Genomic DNA, 19,339 nt, shown 5'->3' on the forward strand with positions numbered 1-19,339 from the left:
GAGGTAAACCCAAAGAAAGGCAGCTGGGAACACAGAGATTATTTCAGTTCAGTTTTTCTTTATTTGTAGCGGGAAAAGATTAGCGGGCCAGCATTGATTTTAAAACTTCCAGTATATGCAGTATTTAAGGGATGAAGTTGCATGTGTAGAGAAGCAATCAATGACAAAATAAGGACATGTCAGGCAGGCAGGCATCCTTCCCTATATCTAAATCACTTATTTTCTCTCGGTGTGCTCAAACGTTTCCATTTCTCTGCATGGCTCCAACCCGTTCCTGTTCTGGATTATTTAGCAGCCAATCTCACAGATGCCAGCTTTTCTTGTTGCAAGGAAGGAGGACAGCGCGTTCCAACCAACCTGGAAGCAAGGCGAGGGGATGGATATCAGGCTGATGGTGGTGGTGGAGAGAGGAGCATCACTGCTGGCTGTGCTTTGTGCTGCACAGACACACACCATCCTCCTCATCCCCCATTGCAAAGATGACATGTAAGAGAGGACGAGGTGCCAGGTGGGCACACAGCAGCAGGAAGGGCTTGGAAGACATCATTATTTGTCATTATTTCCCCATCCTACTGTTGTCCTGCATCACAGCCCACAGCCCTCACATGAGGGCATGGTGCCCGTGGGTTGTTTGTTCCCCGGCCGACCCGTTGGCCACAGAAAATCATTTGATTTGTAATAATTATTTTGCATTGAGCTGGGTTTACTGCGTAACTATTGTTTCTATGAGTGGCCTCGATGCCAGCATCAAACGGATCTGATCGCTGGTTGTGACTGTTTGCACTTTTAACACCAGGAATTTGGCTCAGGCTGACGTGAATTATTGGTGTGTGCCAAAAGTGCATGACTTTTTGTGATAACATTTTTCAATATTACCTTAATCCTACCAAATTTCTTTGCCGTTTTATCAGATATGGGCTGTTCAGCAGGAGGGCGACGCTGGGCTGCAGCGTGCAGTACCATAAGTGGAGGTTAGTTTCTGCAAATGGAGTTTCTTTCAAGACTAAAACCTGGTTTTGAAGGGGGAAAAAAAAATGTAAAATGAACAAAACTTTTAATGTCAGTTTCAGAAATAAGGCCAAAGAGGTCTCTTGATTCATATTCATGGGAACAGAGTCAATATGTGATGCTAATTTTATGGGGTTTCCAAAAAAAGAATGCCCTTTCCATATATAATTTACTGTTTCTGTGATTCACCAAAGATTTCTGTCCTCCAGCACACGACTGGTCACCTCTGATTTATGCACCAGAGGACTCAGTAGGTACAAACCGGAGTGGAGAAGAGCAGCTTTGCTCCGAGTCGCACCTACCAACTCCTTGCCTAAGTTGCTGCAGTGATACCAGAACTGTAACTTAACGCACAGCAAAGTTGCTGTGGGATTATGTGCTGATTTACTTAGCAACATTTGGGGGATTGGGGGCAGGGGGGGAAAGCACAAATCCAATTGGTGTGGTTACTATGGCAACCAGCAGGTACCCAGTGTGTGCCCTGGGCTGCAGGGACCAGCACCCACTGCCCACAGTGGCTCCCCAAGCCAAAGGAGTGGTGCCAGACCTCCATCCATCCTGACTTCAGCCATTCGTTTCTCATTTCAGATCCCCTCTGTAATCTGCTAGGATATATAGGCCAGTCTCATTTCCCCCCACAAGCACTCCAGCCTATGTCCTCTTTCAATTTAGGAATTAATTATGATGCTATCTTGTATAACTCATTAGTATCAATTAATTCTTCGCCTTTCATGATTTTATATAGCTAAATTAGATTGCCACTGAGGAACCTGATAATCAGTTTTGGACTCATTTAGACATTGCTTTTTCCCCTCTCCACCCAGTTTCGTGGAGCATTGCGATGCAGGGCTGGGCTGTTGGGGGGTACCTCTGCCTCCTCGCTCCACCTGCTTGGCAGCACGAATGCATCCTTCTGAATTTTAACAGCCCTCACTATTTATTTAGGGGCTGCATTGGATGCTATTCTTGCTTTGTCAGAAGGAGGATCCCTCCTTCCAGCAGTTGGCCAAGCCTTTGATTTCCCTTCCCGTAAGCTCTCTGCAGGGACCAGGAGGAGCACCTGGGGATGTGTGCGTTCTCGTTCATCTTGGTGGGATGCTCCCAGTGAAATTGCAGCCTTGCTGGCATCCGCACGGCCGTGTTTAACTGCTTCACTGCTCACTGGCACACCGCATCCATTCGGGGGGAAAAAGCCGTAATATGATTGAATATATCTGGCAGGACCTGATATTCCCACTCATTTTGACTCTGATCCAGCAGCAGCAAAGGCAATTAAATAACAAGTTTTCGCCGGCAAAATGAGTTGCAAAATGCCCCCAGCTGCATGCTGCAGGAAATACACCTCGGCTTTGCTGATTGCCAGCCTGCCTGCCTGCACCTGCCCCTGGCCAAGGAGGTCCCATGCAGCAAGGCTGCTCCCCGGTTGGGCTACGTGAGGCAGCACAAGCAGCAGGTTTGTATTGCTGGCAGTGTGCGGCCATCACTGCCTCACTGCAGCACGGCACCATCCCAGAGCTCCACAGTCTGCCACATCAGAGCCCAGACTCGGCCCTTCACTGTGAATGCAGACCTGGATCCTGTAAATGTGAGTTGGTTAAATGAGTTAAATCAATGGTTAAATGCCAAATGTTGCTTGAAAACAAAATTCCTGGAGACCAGCTCGTGTGAAAATGGACCCTGAGACAGAACTGCTGGCCCTGAAATGCCACAGGCATGACCCTAACCATGCAGCCACCAAAGGGCAACGCCGCATTAAAGATGGAGCTAAGAGCAAAGGAAGCAGCAGTGGATGAGGTGCTGTAGGCTGCACTGCGCACATGTGTACACCATAAAGAAGGATGCTGATGGGTGGCTTTTCCTTCACCTGGTATTGGGTAAGTCTTACTGACAGAAGGATCCAGAAGGTCTCAGGGAAAGGTTTTGTCTGAAATTGCTGCCCTGCACTGCTTTTTCCTATGGCAACTTTGGGAGAGCCCAGGCTCCTCCCCAGGGGCTGCTGGCAGGGGCTGCACCCATCATTTCTCTGGCAACATGCACATCTTCTGGCTGTTCAGGCTGCTGGCCTGGGTTACCTTAACTATTTCCTTTGGTGTAGGCAGTTCTATTTAACGTGCAGATTATGCACCTTATATTCCTATGTCTATGAAATCGCTAGATGTTGCATTTCTCATAGTACTCTGTGGGTTGTCAAGTCCTCTTCTAAACGACTTAGTGCTTAGAGTTAAAACATTCATAGAGCTACTAAGCAAAGGAGATATTATTATTTGCAGTCAAAATGTTGAATGGGTGGTTTGTGGTCACCACGTCCTTCAAGATGCTAAAACTGGCAGATCTTATCCTTTCAAATCTATTTTTTATTCATGGACAGGGAGAGGGAAAACACATTTTCTGCTCTTCCAGCTCCCAATTGGGTTTTCGGTTTCAAGTGAATTAGTCATTGACCTGAACCAGACAAATATGTTGAAAGGAACAGACAAACCCGTGCCATTGCTGGAATGGCTGTCACAAGGTTTGTCACCATGTGGCAGAGGGGTGGGCAGCCCATCCCACCAGTGGGATCCCTGGTCGGTGGCTCTTAGGTATGCACAGTTCATACACCAGAGTTATTCATGTCAGTTTCCATACAGAATGGATAATTTCAGCATAGAAAAAAGATCCATTTTCCTGACCCTAATTGAACTTGTGGTGTCAAGGCTGATGAGACCCCATTGCACAGCATGGTGTGATCCTGCAGGTTATTACCCTCATGGTAGGGGCAGCAGCCAGAGAGCAAAGTGCTTGATTTGCTTCTGCTAACTCCTTGCCAGGATAATGTTAAGAAAAAGATTTAGAAGAAGTTTTTGCAGTTCCATGAACAATGTGAGCACTCTGTAGCTAACTACACTAACACATATCTATTACTCTTCAAGGCATTCCAGTTTTCTGGCTGGGACATTTTACAGCTACCTAAAGCAGAGCGTTTTGAACATCTCTACCTTCTTTATCTGCTTAGCTTGTTTCCTGCACAGCAGCTTCTGAAGATTCTCCCATCCATACAGATCATGCAAGACACCCACGGCAAACCACAGTGTGCAGATGTGATGTAGCGCTGGGAGAAGGTGAAGCATTTGTCTTCCAGCCTTCCCTTTGTCCTACCTGGGATCTCACCCCTTCTTCTTGCAGCAGTATTGGAATAGCAGTTCTCACTTGCAGAGGTAACTGCTGGATTTGATGGCCTTCTGCAAGGGCCTTGCTTCCCCACTCAACACACATGAACCGTTCTGCAAAGCAGCATCCCAGCAGCAGTGCAGCCTTTGGTTTGGGACATGACTGGTCCCCACATGATGCAGACATAGCACTGTGGACTGAAAATAAACTGAAATGAGTGAGACACGTGGATGCTGAATGATGAGGAATGCCCCAGCCATCATTGGCAGACTACATGCAACAAGACCTCAAAGTGATTTTACCTGTCACCCTTCTCTATGGAGATTTCGATTCTACAAGACCCAGAGGTAAGTTTCTTCTATTTTCTTCCCACTTCTATAGAAAAAAATCTTAACTCCATCACTTTTGCAAGCACGTATCAATCACAAAGTGCCTGAGCAGGGCGGAGTTACCTCATGGGGCAGCACAGCATGAATGTGATGCCTTCATCCTGCCCCTGCCACCTGCTAAATGGGACTGGCCATGTTTGGCATCACAGCAGAGTCCATTCTGCATGGCTTTCTGTCAGCAGTGCTACTTTCTGATTTAGAGCAAACTTCGTGCCCTCTCCCTAGCCCCCACTGTCCCAATAACTGTTTTACCCTACTTTGTGGACCTTCTTCCTTTCCTACCCCCCTGCAGATGATTAAACCATGATTTTTGTCTGCTATGGCTTGGCTGCAAAAGCCGATACAGCAGCTCTTCACTACCACCTTCCTCTCTGAGTTCCTCAGCTGGAGCAGAGCAATGGCTGGGCTCACCTGCTGGCTTTGGTTCCAGCTCTGTCAGCTCAGTTTCCTTAAGATGAAAAAACAGAAATTCCAATTAGTCAAAATGCCTACCCTTCAGTTTCACTGATGTCAGGAATGAAGGCTCTTCCAGAGCTGCTCTGTTCAGCATGGCTGCACTGTGAGATTTTCCAGCATTGACCCACAAATGTACAAACCTGCCCCTTTCACCTGATGTAGGTGAAACTGGTGGTGTTCTACCCCAAGTATGTTTTGGTAGCTTTTGTTCCAAACCAATCTATGCTTCAGTGTTTGCTTCACACAGCTGACTTTCCCAAGCCTGTGAAGCTGCCTGACTATCCTGCTTTTATTGCCAGCTGTGAGCCCTGCCTCCCCCCCCCCCGACCCCATGTCCTGCCCCAGGGAAGGACATGGGGCAGCAGGGGGGGTTGGGCAGGCTGCTGGAGGGCTGGCATGCCTAGAGATGGGACTGAGCTGGAGTGATTCCACTGCAGTGTGGCTCCTACACTCTTCAGTACTTATTTCCCTTTTCTCACTGAGTGACACTTGGTCTGCCCATACAGCCTTACAAGGTAACGTATTGCAGGTTCTGAATTAGTATTATTTCTGGTCATTGTGGTTTCAAGCACTTCTGTGTCTGATCAGGTGGATGCTGGCATCCCACTGCCTGCTGGCACCACAGCCATGCCGAGGCAATGGCAGCTCCAGAGCCCTGTGCCCAGGGCAGCCCCACTCTATGCAGCCCCCCCATGTTTTCCTCCTGTCTGATCTCCTTCCTCCCCTTGCTGTCCCTATGTTAATCCCGCTGTCAGTACAGGACAGCTTCAGATCTTGTTGGCTGTATTACACAGACCAGTTGTAGACTCAGTTTCCATTTCTGTCCATTTGTGGTTGGTTGGTTGGTGGGCTGTTTGATTTTGAGCAATCTATACAATGCTGTGAGCTCTGCCTGCTTGGAGCGGATCCCCACCATCCTCACCATCCCCAATGGTCTGGGGCAGTTAATGCCTTTCCTTGTTACAAAGTAGTTTCTCCAATCTTTTCATTTATCTCAAGACAAGTGGAACACGTTCTCACATCACAACAGAAGTCCTCTAAAATTTCCGGGCAACAAAAATTAGCATTTAGTAACCGATTTACTATGTCTCCATTCTTCAAGCTGCCCTTAATAAATAAAGAGAAAACAAAAACGTGGTAGCACAGCAGCAACTTTATTGGAACGTGGAAGGAAACAAAAAGATCATGACTAAATATAGCATTTGTTGCCAGAATCATATTTCAGCTGGCCAGGCTACACTGGGAACATCACCAATGGGGAGGGGTACCAGACCTGCTTTCAGATTCACCTTCTGCTGCTGTTTACCTGAGTTCTGAGAAATAATGTTTAATTCCTTGTATGTAACAATGACATCTAGCATTATATATGGGAAAAAACAGAGATCATTTGGGTTTGGTGATTTAAATGCATGCAGGCCGAAGTTCTAGCGTGGTTTTTCCTTCATAACCAGCACGTTATGATCATAACGGTGACGATCACCTGTTAAGTGACACACATCAACTCTTTGAAACTTTCTTGTGGGATTTTAGGAGCGTTCCTCTTTCATGTGCCTTTTCAAAGGCCGTCTGTATACTCTTACTCAAGACTCGGCACTTTCTCTTCCTTCTCCTGTACAACTTATGGCAGTACTTTGTATAATGACAAGTGGCCAAAAAAAAAAAAAATCAATTTGTAATCTGATTTGAGGGGTTTGATTTCCTCTGATGAGTTTAAATTTCATTAAAAGCAACCTTATTCGAACATAAAAGAAATCCTTGAAGGGTAAAACAGGGAATTGTCTCAAAGAGTATAAAGAATCCAAACTCTTTTGTGCTATTTATTCATGGCATTAATTGTGTGGTCCGGCGCGCGGTGTCGGTTGGCAGATGCTCGGTTATCAGGCTCAGCGATCTGCACGAGGAGGGGGAAAAAAAAGCACAAGGGCTCACATTCAAAAATCGTTCTTTGGCATATTGACACTTCAGTTATCAACAGCCCTTATTATCTGCTTAGCGGTAGATCGCAGCTTGCCGGTGACATAATAAGCTACAAATCACTGATGGGGCCTTTCTGCATTCTCCTAATTGTATGTATTCTCTAGAAAAAAATTATCATTGGGCCTCTTGTCTTGATGAGAAATTGACATTTTCTGGCTGATTCTGCGCAAGCACTATGCGGGGAGATAAGACTTATAGTTGTTTTAAAGGAGTGCAGCCATTCTTTCAGGGGCCTCTTTATTGCTCTAGTTGACCCACTTGATGAGTATGGATTTCATGAGGTCTTTTTCAGCATTTGAACTATAAAAGGTTCAGAATGACACCACCCCTTATAGACAAAAGATAACCTTGCCCTTTGAATATATTGATTCTTTATTAACTAGGCTGTTTAATGCAATGAAATGAGGCATTAGATTGAAGCCTATTTCAAGTGCTTTGAATAATCTTTAAAAGCTTGAAAGACTTTAAAAAGCTGCTCTGCAATAATTGGCATATACTTTTAGAGACTCTATTCCTTCATTTTGATTAAGGAAATTTTATCATCTTTTTCTTCGCATTTCTAAACTTGGCTAGAGCTGACACAACATGTTTTCCTGGCGGGGTGATTACCAAGTTATGGATGTAGATGTGTCCCGGGTGCTGGATCGCTCTAGGACCTGTCGTCCGCACCGCAGAATGTGTGTTTTACTTTCCTTTGTGTTTTCTTTGTATTGGATGTTAGACCAACCATTTAGGCACTTGTTATTCAAACCTTTGAAACGAACCTGAAAGGAACAGTGCCAGTAGGCATCGTGCAGACTGTCATCCCCATAAGAAGTCTTATTTTTGTGGAGCGCGTCTGATTGTGCTGGTGGTTAGACACGGTACGCAGGAATATACACAGAGTGAAATGGCTGTCAATGCAAAATAATACTCGTAATCAAAAGTGCTCCCTATTTTTAACATCAAATATGAAAATGATGGAAATATCGGAGGAAACACAGTTAAACATCCTGTCTTTTCTTATTTCTAGGATGTAGCTACAGCACGCTGCAGCTCCTCATCACACTCCATCACTGAACTACAGAAGCACGGGGCACCAAAGGCACCCTGCCCATCTTGTGGAGGAATACACACGTGCACGTACGTATTTTTTCTTCCAAGCTCGGTTATCTCAGCGCCTTCTTGACATTTCCAGCAGCCCCTGGCAGTGCTGGAGCAGAAGTGGCCTGGTCATCTGCCTCCTGTGTCAGAACATGCGCTCAGCTTCGGGTCATTACTGGAGCCGCCTCCAATGCACACACACTGTGCCCAGGAACTCTGGCTCATGCCCACCTCAGGTCATTCATACTCAGGTACATGATATGCACACTACACATGCTGGAGTCCAAGAGACAACATATTTCAGTGTTATGGTTATCAAAAACATTTGCTTTCTTATCAGCATTGAGAAAACAAGCAGGTTGACCTTCGGTGCAAAAGCACCGCATGGAAAATTTGGGTTGTGCTGCGTTTAAAATAACTTTTCCTGTTGACAGAATCTCACAATGCTGTCTGAAAATGGAACAAAAAGAAGCAGCTCTGCCGTTACCTTTACATACGGGCTGTCTGGGATGCATCACTGTGGTGGAGCAGCAGGCAGCTGCCTTCCTTCCCAGGATCCTGGCTTCTTCCCAGGGCAAACCTATTTCGTGGCTTACGGTTCTGAATCCAGACGTATGAGCACTGGTGGTTAGAAATGAGAGCCCTGGTGCTGCATTCTTTTGTTTTGGGTTTAGTCTCTTGGGTTTTGTTTTTGTTTTTGTTTTTGTTTTTTAATGATCAAAGCAGATAAAATTACTAAAAAATGAAATTCACAGACAAGAAATACTTTAATTAAATATTGTGTAAAATGAACATTTTTTTTTTTTTTATACAGTTAAATATATGAAAAAATGTACAGATAAAACAATCTTATTGTAGGGTCTTTAACAGTAAAATCTACCATTTAGTGAAGCTTTCCGTTCGGAGACGATGAAGCAATGGGTGCTCTAAGTCATCTAAAACACAAACAGGTTGCAGTTATGAAGAAACTTGCAAACGTTCTTAACGTGTACACGTGACCTCTTCGTTAGCTCTGAACCTTATTAGGCAAAATATAACTGAGGCAATTCAGTTCCAAAGTGACTTCTCAGGCTTTTCCACTTAGCTAAGCCTTATTGGTTATCACCAAATAAATGCGCGGGGCATTTCTTGGCTGTGACACACTGTATCGTTCTTTTAAACCCTTTAATAAACACTTTACTAAAATGTGCATTTTTTTTTAATTTTTTTTTTTTTTTTTTTTTTTTGCCCAGAAAGGTTAAAGAAAAAAAAAAAAAGAAAGAAAGAAAGAAAGAAAGAAAAAAAAAAAAAGATAAAAAAGAAAGAAAGACATCCCTCCTTTTTGGTTCAACCCTTAAATTCTGCTGCAGTTTGCAAAACGTATTGCAGTGCTGCGTTTGCAAACCATTTAGTGCAAAGGAAAAGAAAACCGAACGCGTTTCTCACTATGGATTTGGCACTAACAGCCACAAAACACGATGGAGGTCGTTCCAGTTTAAAAAGTACAGTTGTCCGTGGGTCTATTACAAAAAGTTCCGTAAAAAAAGTGAGAAACCGAACTAAACAAACCCCAGGCATTTAAAAATCACGTGTGATCCTGATCTCGAGTGAAACTTGTCTCTGTTTTAAACAGTGCAGGGTTCGGGAGGATGCAGAGTGCAGCAGAAAAGAGACACGTAAAGGAGTGATAGAGTTGGACACCGGGTTTGTGCTTTTCTTTTACACCAGAACTCATCCAAATGAAGTAGCGGTTAACGATTGTGGTGTAAGCCTGTGATAAAACAGCACAAAAGTTCTTCAAAGAAGTTCACTTTTAAGGCATCGGAGAAGTTAATGTGGCAAACGTTTTAATTAAAACATCGGAAGTGGATTTATTTTAAGCTTTTAGGCCTCTGACTTTTCCCAGTAAACACAGTTCAGCTATGTGGCAAAGTCATGGGTGGCAGCTAACAACGACTTGTTACAGCCTTTGGAATAAGGTAAAATAAACCAAACGAAAAGAACAACAACAAAACAAACGGAACGAAAGAAAATAGAAGGAAAATAAAGGGAGGGAGGGGAAAGAAACAAAAATAAGGGGGGGGGGGGAGGGGGAAAGAAAAGCAACCACAAAACAGATTCCTCTTTTTTGTGGCTGTATCACATGCACGTATTCTACTAGTATTCATTACAGCCGTGTGGCACAAATTGGATTTGACTATACAACAAACAACTTCTTTTTCAAAATTATTTGTTCTGATAACTTAAAAATCATATAAAAATAAATGATGAATTTGACTTTTCCTCAAAAACAATAATAAAAAAAAAAAAAGAAAAAAAGAAAAGTAAAGAAAAGGATGGAAAGTCTAAATAAGAGCAACTTCACCAAGTACAAACGAAACGCACGGACGCTGATTTACTTCAAAGAAAAACATGAAGGCGACTGCTGTTGGCTGAATGCTGCTCTCAGCATCACCATTCCAGGCCATGACAAAAAGCAATACATACAAGGAAAAACAAATGGTGGAAAGCAATATACAAAATTTCAAAGATAAATACAATATTTATAGTTGATATGTTACAAAATAAATTCCCTTAGTGACAGCGAGTGTTGATGTGAAAGAAGGTGTTGCGATGGGTAAGACTATTTTATTCCTTACAGGCTCCATAAGGAATAAAATTTGCTTTTCTAAATATTTAAGTGGATCTGAAAAAAATTCAAGACAAGTGTATAAATATTTAGCTACAACTTTGGCAAAATCACAAAAGTCTACAATTTTATAACCACATACAAAACACATTAGGGAAGAAGGATCTAGAAGTCAAAAGGACAATTTTCTGGTACAAGAAACATAGACTTCACAGTAGCCTAAGAATGCAATAGTATACAGTGCTAGCAAAAGTTGAAAAAATGTTGCAGATCACACTTGCTTAACAGGAAGCTCTAGCAGTGGAAGTATAGGTTTTTACCAACAGACAGTAGCAATTTTTTTCTCTGTCAGTGTGCTTGTTGAAGGCAAGAGAATTCAATATCAAAGTTACAATTTCTAACTACAATAAGTTACAAAGTTCCATTTCGTTAAGATGAAGTTAAGCAATGATAAACCCTCCCGCGCCCGCCCCCGCCCCGCTGTTTGCTCCGACCATATATTCATCCATCCTTCTTCCAGTTTGATGGCTCGCGGCCTCCTTGGCCCCCTTTGCTCCACCACAAAAAAATATTTCACATTATAGAGATACACAACCATTGTGAATCTAGGTATGAGTACAGAAAAATGTTCGGAGGCATTTTTCATCAGTGTTTCATGATAATCAAAATGGTGCATCCACAAAGTTTCTCCCAACACATAGCAAGTACTAGACATAGCCAAGACGTAATCAGAAACTTTATACAAAATAGGCGTCGCTTTTTCCTTATTCTTCAGGACTGAGAAATGTGAAAATATGAGAAAAAATTCAGTCAATAAAATGGAATTGTTCATGGAGAAGTAGGTTGTTTGCATGTAGATTCTTAATAGTTTAAATAAAATCTTTAAACAAAGTCTTTTTTTGTTTGTTTTTGTTTTTTTGTTTGTTTTGTTTTTGTAGCATTTCGATTTGTTGCTGATTCTGTTTGAAGACACTGTTTTCCATCAGCATGTCTTAATATACTAAACGTGTCCCCTAAGCCCGTCCTTGAAGCTTGGCGCTACGGTAGGTAAACAAAATGACTTTACATTGGCGGGACTACAAGCCCGGACATAGCTAAAAGAAAAAGAGAAAAACCGGCTGTTATTGCATGCTGTAGAACAAGGCAGATCCAGCTCGCGGCGGGCGGACACGGAGCATCGCACGGGGTGTCCCCATCTATGGCACAGTGCGGCCCGTTGGCATCCAGCGCTGCGCAAAGGGGAGGAGTGCTGCACAAATGCTTTCCCAACACAGCGCCCTTGCACTGTTGCGGAGGAGATCCCAATGCTCTTGCTGGCAGCATCCTGCATGCCTGCTGTTTGCCCTTTGTTAGCAGCCAGCCCTGGGGATGGCAGGGCCCTGCCCAGCAAGCAGAGACCCGCAGACCTCTGCTTCCTCCCCAAAACCAGAGCATGAGCAGAAAACCTTCATTCCAACATTCTCCTAATTGCACTTGATCACAATAGCAGGGCCAAGCAAGTCAAGGACTCTCTAAGATCAAAGCCAAGTGCTGTACACCTGCTCTCAAATCCATACACCGACTGCTATAAAAAGGCACGAGATTAATATCCCTATCCCGCCATCTCGTTTTTCCTCCAGTTTAACACTGAGATACCAAAGCCTGCTGCTTTTTCTCCAGTTAACTCCTTGGTAGAAACATAATTTAGACTGTCTTTAATTGTAGCGTTGTTTGATTTTTGCCATAATGATATTTCTCATTAATTTATGTACAACAGATATTAATAAATTTGTTCGTGTAGCGATGTGAACTTCAATTTCTCAGTTCATTAATTTCAACAATATTAATTTATTTCAGATTCCCTGGTACAACTTCATGGTTTGGAAGACTTGTGTACACACACGTTCGCAACGTGGCAGAGTCCCCTACAACAACCAGGAGCTACAGTTGTAATTTCAGTGCATGTTTCAAACCTGAAGCGGGACAGAGGTCACACAACTGGAAATAAAACAGCTCACGAATGGTGATTTGTTTACAGAGACTGCTTCCAGCAGGAGCACTCAGTCTGCATCCCATGCTTCTGTTGAACGTTCAACCCAGGTGAGAGGAGCTCTGAGATCCCTGACAGCCCTTCACAGGCTGGGTTCCCTTTCCCTTTTTGGTCTTCCCATCCCACTGGGGAGCAGCTGTGCTATTCACTCATGGGTGTTCTGGCCCAGAGGATGGGAAGGGGAACCTCCGCCCTGGGCACTCGTGACCATGAGAACACATCCAGAGCCAGCTGGAGGTCTGCTCTATTGCAATACAGCCCCCAGCTACCCTAGAGAGCAGGATCAGCACAGGTCATCTCGAAATACACTGTGCTTCTGTATGCTGCATTCACTCAGCTGGGATCCATCACCTCACTCCATGTGGGGATGATGGAGGGACACAGGCTGTGCCAGCATGCTGAGCACAGTGCAAGCCAGCAGTGCTCATCTGCTCTGCTCTTCACAGGGAAACTTTGCAGTACCCTGCATGTTTTAATCACGTGTTTAGTGAAAGTTGTTATTAACTTTTGATTTAGAATCATAGAATGGCCTGGGTTGCAAAGGCCCACAGTGCTCATCCAGTTCCAACCCCCTGCTATGTGCAGGATTATTAACCAGCAGACCAGGCTGCCCAGAACCACATCCAGCCTGGCCTTGAATGCCTGCAGGTGTGGGGCATATTTGTGGAAGTTTGGGTAGCTGCTGAATGCAGGAGAATAAGGGCTGAAATCTTTTGTTTAGCCCATTCGGCTGTTTTTGTCAAATTCTATCTGTTACACAATGGGGATGTGGTACAAAATTGGTGCTCTACTCTTTTATTTCACTATTTATTTTAGTTGTGACGTTTGACAGTCGCGAATTGCTGCTCTCTGATTCTTTCTGTGCAAATTGATAGCAAATGCCTCCCTAAAGACAAGCAAGGTGGCAAGCCTGTAAATAACAATAGCTTCATCTGGGGGGAGACCAGAAAATTAAGCAGGATGCTGTTTTAAAAGAATGCAGAGAACCTTTTTCTCTGCATTACAGTCATAAGGCTTATCCAGACTGCACTATCTTTCAAAGTCAGAAACAAGCAAATTACAGTTGAAAACTGAGTTCTGAACACAAATTGTACTTCCAGCTTTGCAGCAAGCTGGCTCTTTTGTGCAAAAAAAAATATTGTATACCTTATACATTCATTGTTTTGAACAGGAAAAAGCTCTCTGCCCTAAGGAACCCATATTCTAGCATTCGGCTCTTAAGAAACATGGAAGTGCTTAACCTTCTGATCATAGGTTCTCCAATGGAAGTCATACAAAGCTAACAACATTGTGGGTTTTTGGATAAGGCTCAAAGGCCCCATTACAACTTACAGGAGCAAGTTGTACTTGCAGTGCAGTGGAGAGCATCTCTCTCTGCAGTTTCCAAGTTCTCACCCTTGTTGCACTATCAGTTGGCACAGGATGCATGTATGCACAGCACAGCCCGAGTGTAGTAAGGAAGGAGGCTACACCTTAGCACTGATTTCACCTGTATGTCTGCTTTTTATACTTGTGAATTTTTCTGTCTTGGATCCCTTTAGGAGAATATTGAGTCCCTGTGTTGGTTACAGACCTCTCTATGCTCACTCCTTGGCAGTCATCTCAGAAGCAGCAAGAGCAGAATCTTTCTTGCACAGACAAGTCCCACAGGGGTGTACTTAGCAAGAACTGCTGCAGTAAACACCCAAACTCCCCATAAAAGCACTGCCCTTGTCTGAAGGGCTGTTGCATGTAGGAATTTGCCATGTTCTCACCTGACTATCTGTTCACAGTGATAACAAGCTTTGATATGAAAAGCAGGGAGTTGAATGGCCTGACTGTGTCAGCATGCTGATGGCTTGCCATAACCAACCACCTTCCATAGCACTGAGTGCAAAACAGCTGATTATTTCAGGATTAAATAGGCAGAAAATGACAAACAACGATAGAGGGGACATCCTGCTCCAGGTTAAAAGAGCACGCCATCCCCTGCTACCCAGATCCATCAGCTGCAGGGTTCACCTTAGAAACAAACACCTTTGACCATGAATTTTTGCTTCTGTCTCAGCTTGACCCAATGTCCATGGTTGTTGCTAGTGGTGCTCTCAGCTGTGTAGAGAGGCTCTGTTGATTGAGGACCACTGCGACCCCTGTGGTCTTCAATATTCTGTGTATTATTTTAACATAGAAAATGTGGTCTAACGTGCTGATCAGAAAACTCTCGAGCCTCTTGTACAGTGCTCGGCTGTGTAATTAACCTTTAGAAAGGGCTCTGTGTCAAACAGTACCTAAGAAAATAGGAAGCAGAAATGCCTTGCTCTGCCAGCAGCTCAGACTGACCCAGCTGGGCAGCTCAGGTTGGATGAAAATGCTGATGCCCCTCAGCATGGCAGTGAAGGCACTCACCATGGATGTGTCAAGTGCAATTTGATGTTATCCCACACGATCCAAACCCAGAGATTTTACCTCGACTGCCCTGTCCCAGCTTTCCTCTGTGGATGAAATGCTACCTTGCATAAATAATCTCAGTTTTTTCCACAGCCTGAGAACTGGTGCTGGAATTATCAGACCTGAAAGATGTTCCTGTTATTTCTCCGTGTCATTTCGTTCAACACGAGATTTGGTTTTGCTGTCTCAGCAAGGTGAGGGCAGCGTGACTTTTTTTTCCCCAGATCAACACCTCAACCCATTTTCAGTTTGGCTGCTGAACAAAAAACAAGAGGTTTTTTCACAGCCTCTCATTCAGCGTTCAGAAAGAGAATCATTAAACTTTAAAAAAGGGCTCCGTGTCCAACAATAACTAAGAAAATAGGAAGTGGAAACTCCCTGCTCTCCCAGCAGCTCAGGCTGAACCTTCTAAGTGCCTTCATGTTTTAGAAGCTTCACCTGCTGTGTACTGCAGGGACAGCTCTGTAACACAACAGTTAGGGTCTCTGGGGTATGTAACAGAAATCCTTAGAGCTTTAGCAGCACCTGCAGGAGGAAATTCACTACGGGCAATGCCAGGTCTGCTGCTTGGGTCACAGCACCCTGAGCACAGGGACAGCTGGGCCTTCAGATTTCACCTGCTTTACTAAATCAGCGCTGGTGCACTCAAAATGGTCTGCCAGGATTTTACACAAAGGGCATTTTTCAGCTGAGGGTGATGGTGGGTGATTACTGGGAGGGTTGGAGGTGCTGGAGGAGATTAGGGCTCAGTGTCTGCTGGGAATTGGGCATTCTGCTCACGCTCTTCTGACAACCCCACTCTGCAGTTACCCAGATCTTATAAACACCTGAAACCCATTGGATAGCCAGTGGGAAGCCCTTTATTCACATACTGAAGTTACAACTATTTCATATAATTTTTTATATTCACAAATTCTTTTAATTTTTAAACTTTTTATTTTCATATGGAGGAAAGTAGAATTATTTTTACTAATGGATTATCTTCTCTAAGAATGTTGCTTATGCTTGGTCTGGTTTTCTATGTACTGCAGCATAGTAAAGCTTCGACTACAAGGACTTATGCAATGGCATAAATTGTTAATCTAATTACCCTTTTCTCTAACATCCATCCTACAATAAGATTTGTGCGACTGGATCTTCAGTCCTTCATTGAGCTGAGTGCATAATAAGCACTTAGATGCTATCTTGTCTGGACAAAGAAGTTACTAACAAACTATGATACAGGGACATTCACTCTGAGACAGTGGTCCAGACAGGTAGGACCATTGGTGTGCAGGCAGTTCTATGGGGTGAAGTCTCTTGGAAGTGCCCTGAGGTAGATATCACAGAGCACAGGTATCCAAACTAAGCTGGCAGTCTGGCAAATTACAGTGTATGTCTTCATCTGTTTGTCAGTGTGTGCTCATCTTGTTATGAATATCACGGCAATGCTAGGAATAAATAACCGTTACCTATCTTAGCTAAGAAAGTCAAGAAGAGTCTCAACCCCCAGGTGACAGTGCCTGCAGCACTTTCTGATTCCCTTTCTGGTCTGAAGTGCTGCAATTGCTGCTGTGTGGGATAGGTTCTTTGTTTGGAAAACACAGGCAAGCAAAGCTTTTCCATGTTTCTAATGAATGGGGCAGCACTACCTTCTCTACTTTAAAATATGCCACAAAAGGAAACATGTCTTGTTATTTCTGTTCTTCCACTAAACATGCACTGCATCACAGTTCCTACTGCCCTGCTACCAGCAGGTGCCCATGGAAGTTCTGCCATCAATTATCAAATTACTCATTATGCTGCCTCACGTGAATTCATGCAGATTGAGAAAAAGAGAAAAAAAAAGAGAGAGAGAAGTAGTAGTTTGTCTCATTCAATTAAAATACTTGGTCATTCGCTTACAGAAGTGGCAAATATAACACCAGTGGGTGAATTATGGCCCAGAGAGCATGCAAACCCACTGCGCGACTGGCTAGATGGGGCAGGAGGCAGCTCTGCTCACTGAGTAAGAGCTGAACCTGGTTTCTCCTGATTCAAAGCATTTGACAACACCTGCTGCATCTCATGTAAAATGAGGAAATTGCACCACATTACGCTGGAATGTTGTTGTCTCCAAACATCCATATGATTGTATTCAAAAATGTATGAGGAAATGCAAGGAGTAGACAAAACCTCCAAGAGGCATCTGGGGATGCGTTCTTACTTTAATATTCAGTGCATGAAATCTTGAAGGAAAATGTCACAACTGGAGTTTTCTGAACAGTAAGTATTAAAACTGACCTCAGATTTGCTTAAAATCTTAGCATATCACATGCGCTGTTCTATTTCTTCTACATCACTAGGAGAGCATCAGAAACCAAAGAATACAGCACGGTACCTTTCTCCGACACAAACCACCAACGGTTTTAGTGCACGCACCAAAAAGCAATACAAAGAAAATCGAGAGATCTGGCTCACCTTGAAGTCCATTTCCATTTGCACTGGTGCAAGATGGTGGAGGAGAGGCTTGGGGCCTGACAACAGGAGCAAAGGCGCTCTTTTGTTTCACTGCAGAGATGACATTGGCAGGTGAGAATGAGAAAATGCCGTGTGTACTGCTACAGTTTGAAGGGAGGGTGACCGAAGAGGCTGCCATGGTAGGGCTTGACGGCACTACTGCAATAAAGCAAAAATAATCAGGACTCAGATTGAGGTTTTCACGGCAAACACGGAAAAAGAGAGTGATAGGGCCTTGCCTTTTAAAATATATATATATATATAATATATATAAATATATATTAAAAAAAAAAAGAAATGAAATGCCTCGGCTTGGCCACTCTCTGGATAACAGGCAAACTCTTTTGTGTTGGACTTTTGTTACAAATCGTGCAGTCCAATTTTTCTTCTTTTTTTTTTTTTTTCTTTTTTTTTTTTTTTTCTATCTGAGATGGTATTATGGCACAAACAGATCAATTTATTAAATTCATTTTTACGTCCAGCCTCCAGAGTCACCCCTCCTTTTATCCAGTAGCTCACAGTATAGAAAATCAAAAACAATGCAAGTATTTGATTTTGTAGTAAATATGAATCTAAATGATGATGTGTTACCAAAAATAGACACTTACTGCCATAAGGAGAGTTAGCTGAGGAGCCATTAAGAAATCCAGGGGAACCTGGTACACCTAGATTGGGCATGCCGGCATTGCCATATCCATTCATGCTATTGCTGACTGTGTTGTAATTGGACTGCTGAGGAGTACTGCTCGGAACATATCCTCGCGGGGAAACACTGCTTGTGTTGCGACTGTAACCTACTGTGTTAGAAACCCCCCCACCCCAAAAAAATAATGTTATTTTATAATATAAACTTAGGGCTGGGGGGTTTCCTCATGCATCATATATTACACAGTTTTAATTGATTGCACAGCTTTGCTCTGAGTTGTCTGTTACTGCCCTATCAACTCTTGCAGTTTGAGATAACCTTATCACGCCAACCCTACTTAAATCATCTGCGAGCACTCTATGTTGTCTCTCCTCTTAGCATAGACAGCCAACAAAAGCTCTCTTCGATCCAGCTGTGTCAGTTTGCTTCGCGTTTGTCTTTAGTAGCAATTATCAACAGGCTCGAGTCCTGGTTGGTACCAACACACTGCGTGAACTTTCAGACCTTCAAATGCCAGAGCTGGCAAGAAAGACTTTATTGTTTGCAATGAGTTACTTTAAAAAGGCTGTTTTGGGGTCTTCATTTTATGATTGATATTTTTATACTAACAATAAGCTGGCACTTTCGTAAGGTGTAGTCATCAGTGAAAACTAATTCAAGATCAAGCACAGAATTTTATAAGGCTTATTAGCTTGGAAATGCATTAAAAGACAATCTCTTATAAGAGGAAAGATAGCAGAATCAGGATTTTAAACAACATTTTTTTCTATCTGAGCAATCAATTTAATAATTATGTTGCAAGCAAAAAATACGGTTTTGAACATATCTAATAATCTGGTCTCACTCCTTTCATTAGTATCAAAATTAATTTTAAATGCAATATGCTACATGCGTTTTCAATTACGAAATGTAAATTAAATCAACTATTTCTTTTATTAGTAACATATATGTCACACATGCTTATAAACAAAATACTTTACAATCACAGACATCAAATTAGATTTATCTGTGCAAATACTCAGAAACAGGTGGAGATACCTAGACATAATTATTTTATAATAAACAAACACGCTGTGTATTTACTGTGAATA

At 43.1% G+C, this 19,339-nt stretch overlaps 1 protein-coding gene across 13 annotated transcripts in view; it reads right to left on the reverse strand.

Moving 5' to 3' along the window:
• Positions 1–9,292: 9,292 nt before the first annotated feature.
• Positions 9,293–19,339, reverse strand: part of EBF3 (EBF transcription factor 3) — a 119,780-nt gene continuing 109,733 nt past the window's right edge. For 4 of the 13 annotated variants that reach the window (XM_072340316.1, XM_072340324.1, XM_072340320.1 and 1 more), the window contains 3 exons: positions 18,211–18,399; positions 17,564–17,761; positions 11,630–11,762 (listed from right to left, as the gene is read on the reverse strand). In XM_072340316.1, the coding sequence (XP_072196417.1) occupies positions 11,731–11,762; positions 17,564–17,761; positions 18,211–18,399 (419 nt within the window). In that variant the 3' untranslated portion in view covers positions 11,630–11,730. Of the gene's footprint in view, positions 11,446–11,602; positions 11,763–17,563; positions 17,762–18,210; positions 18,400–19,339 lie in introns of those variants that run through there. The other 9 variants (XM_072340322.1, XM_072340321.1, XM_072340319.1 and 6 more) reach the window with 4 other exon arrangements.

The sequence above is a fragment of the Excalfactoria chinensis genome, chromosome 6, assembly GCF_039878825.1.
Source record: "Excalfactoria chinensis isolate bCotChi1 chromosome 6, bCotChi1.hap2, whole genome shotgun sequence".
Lineage (NCBI taxonomy): Eukaryota > Metazoa > Chordata > Aves > Galliformes > Phasianidae > Excalfactoria > Excalfactoria chinensis.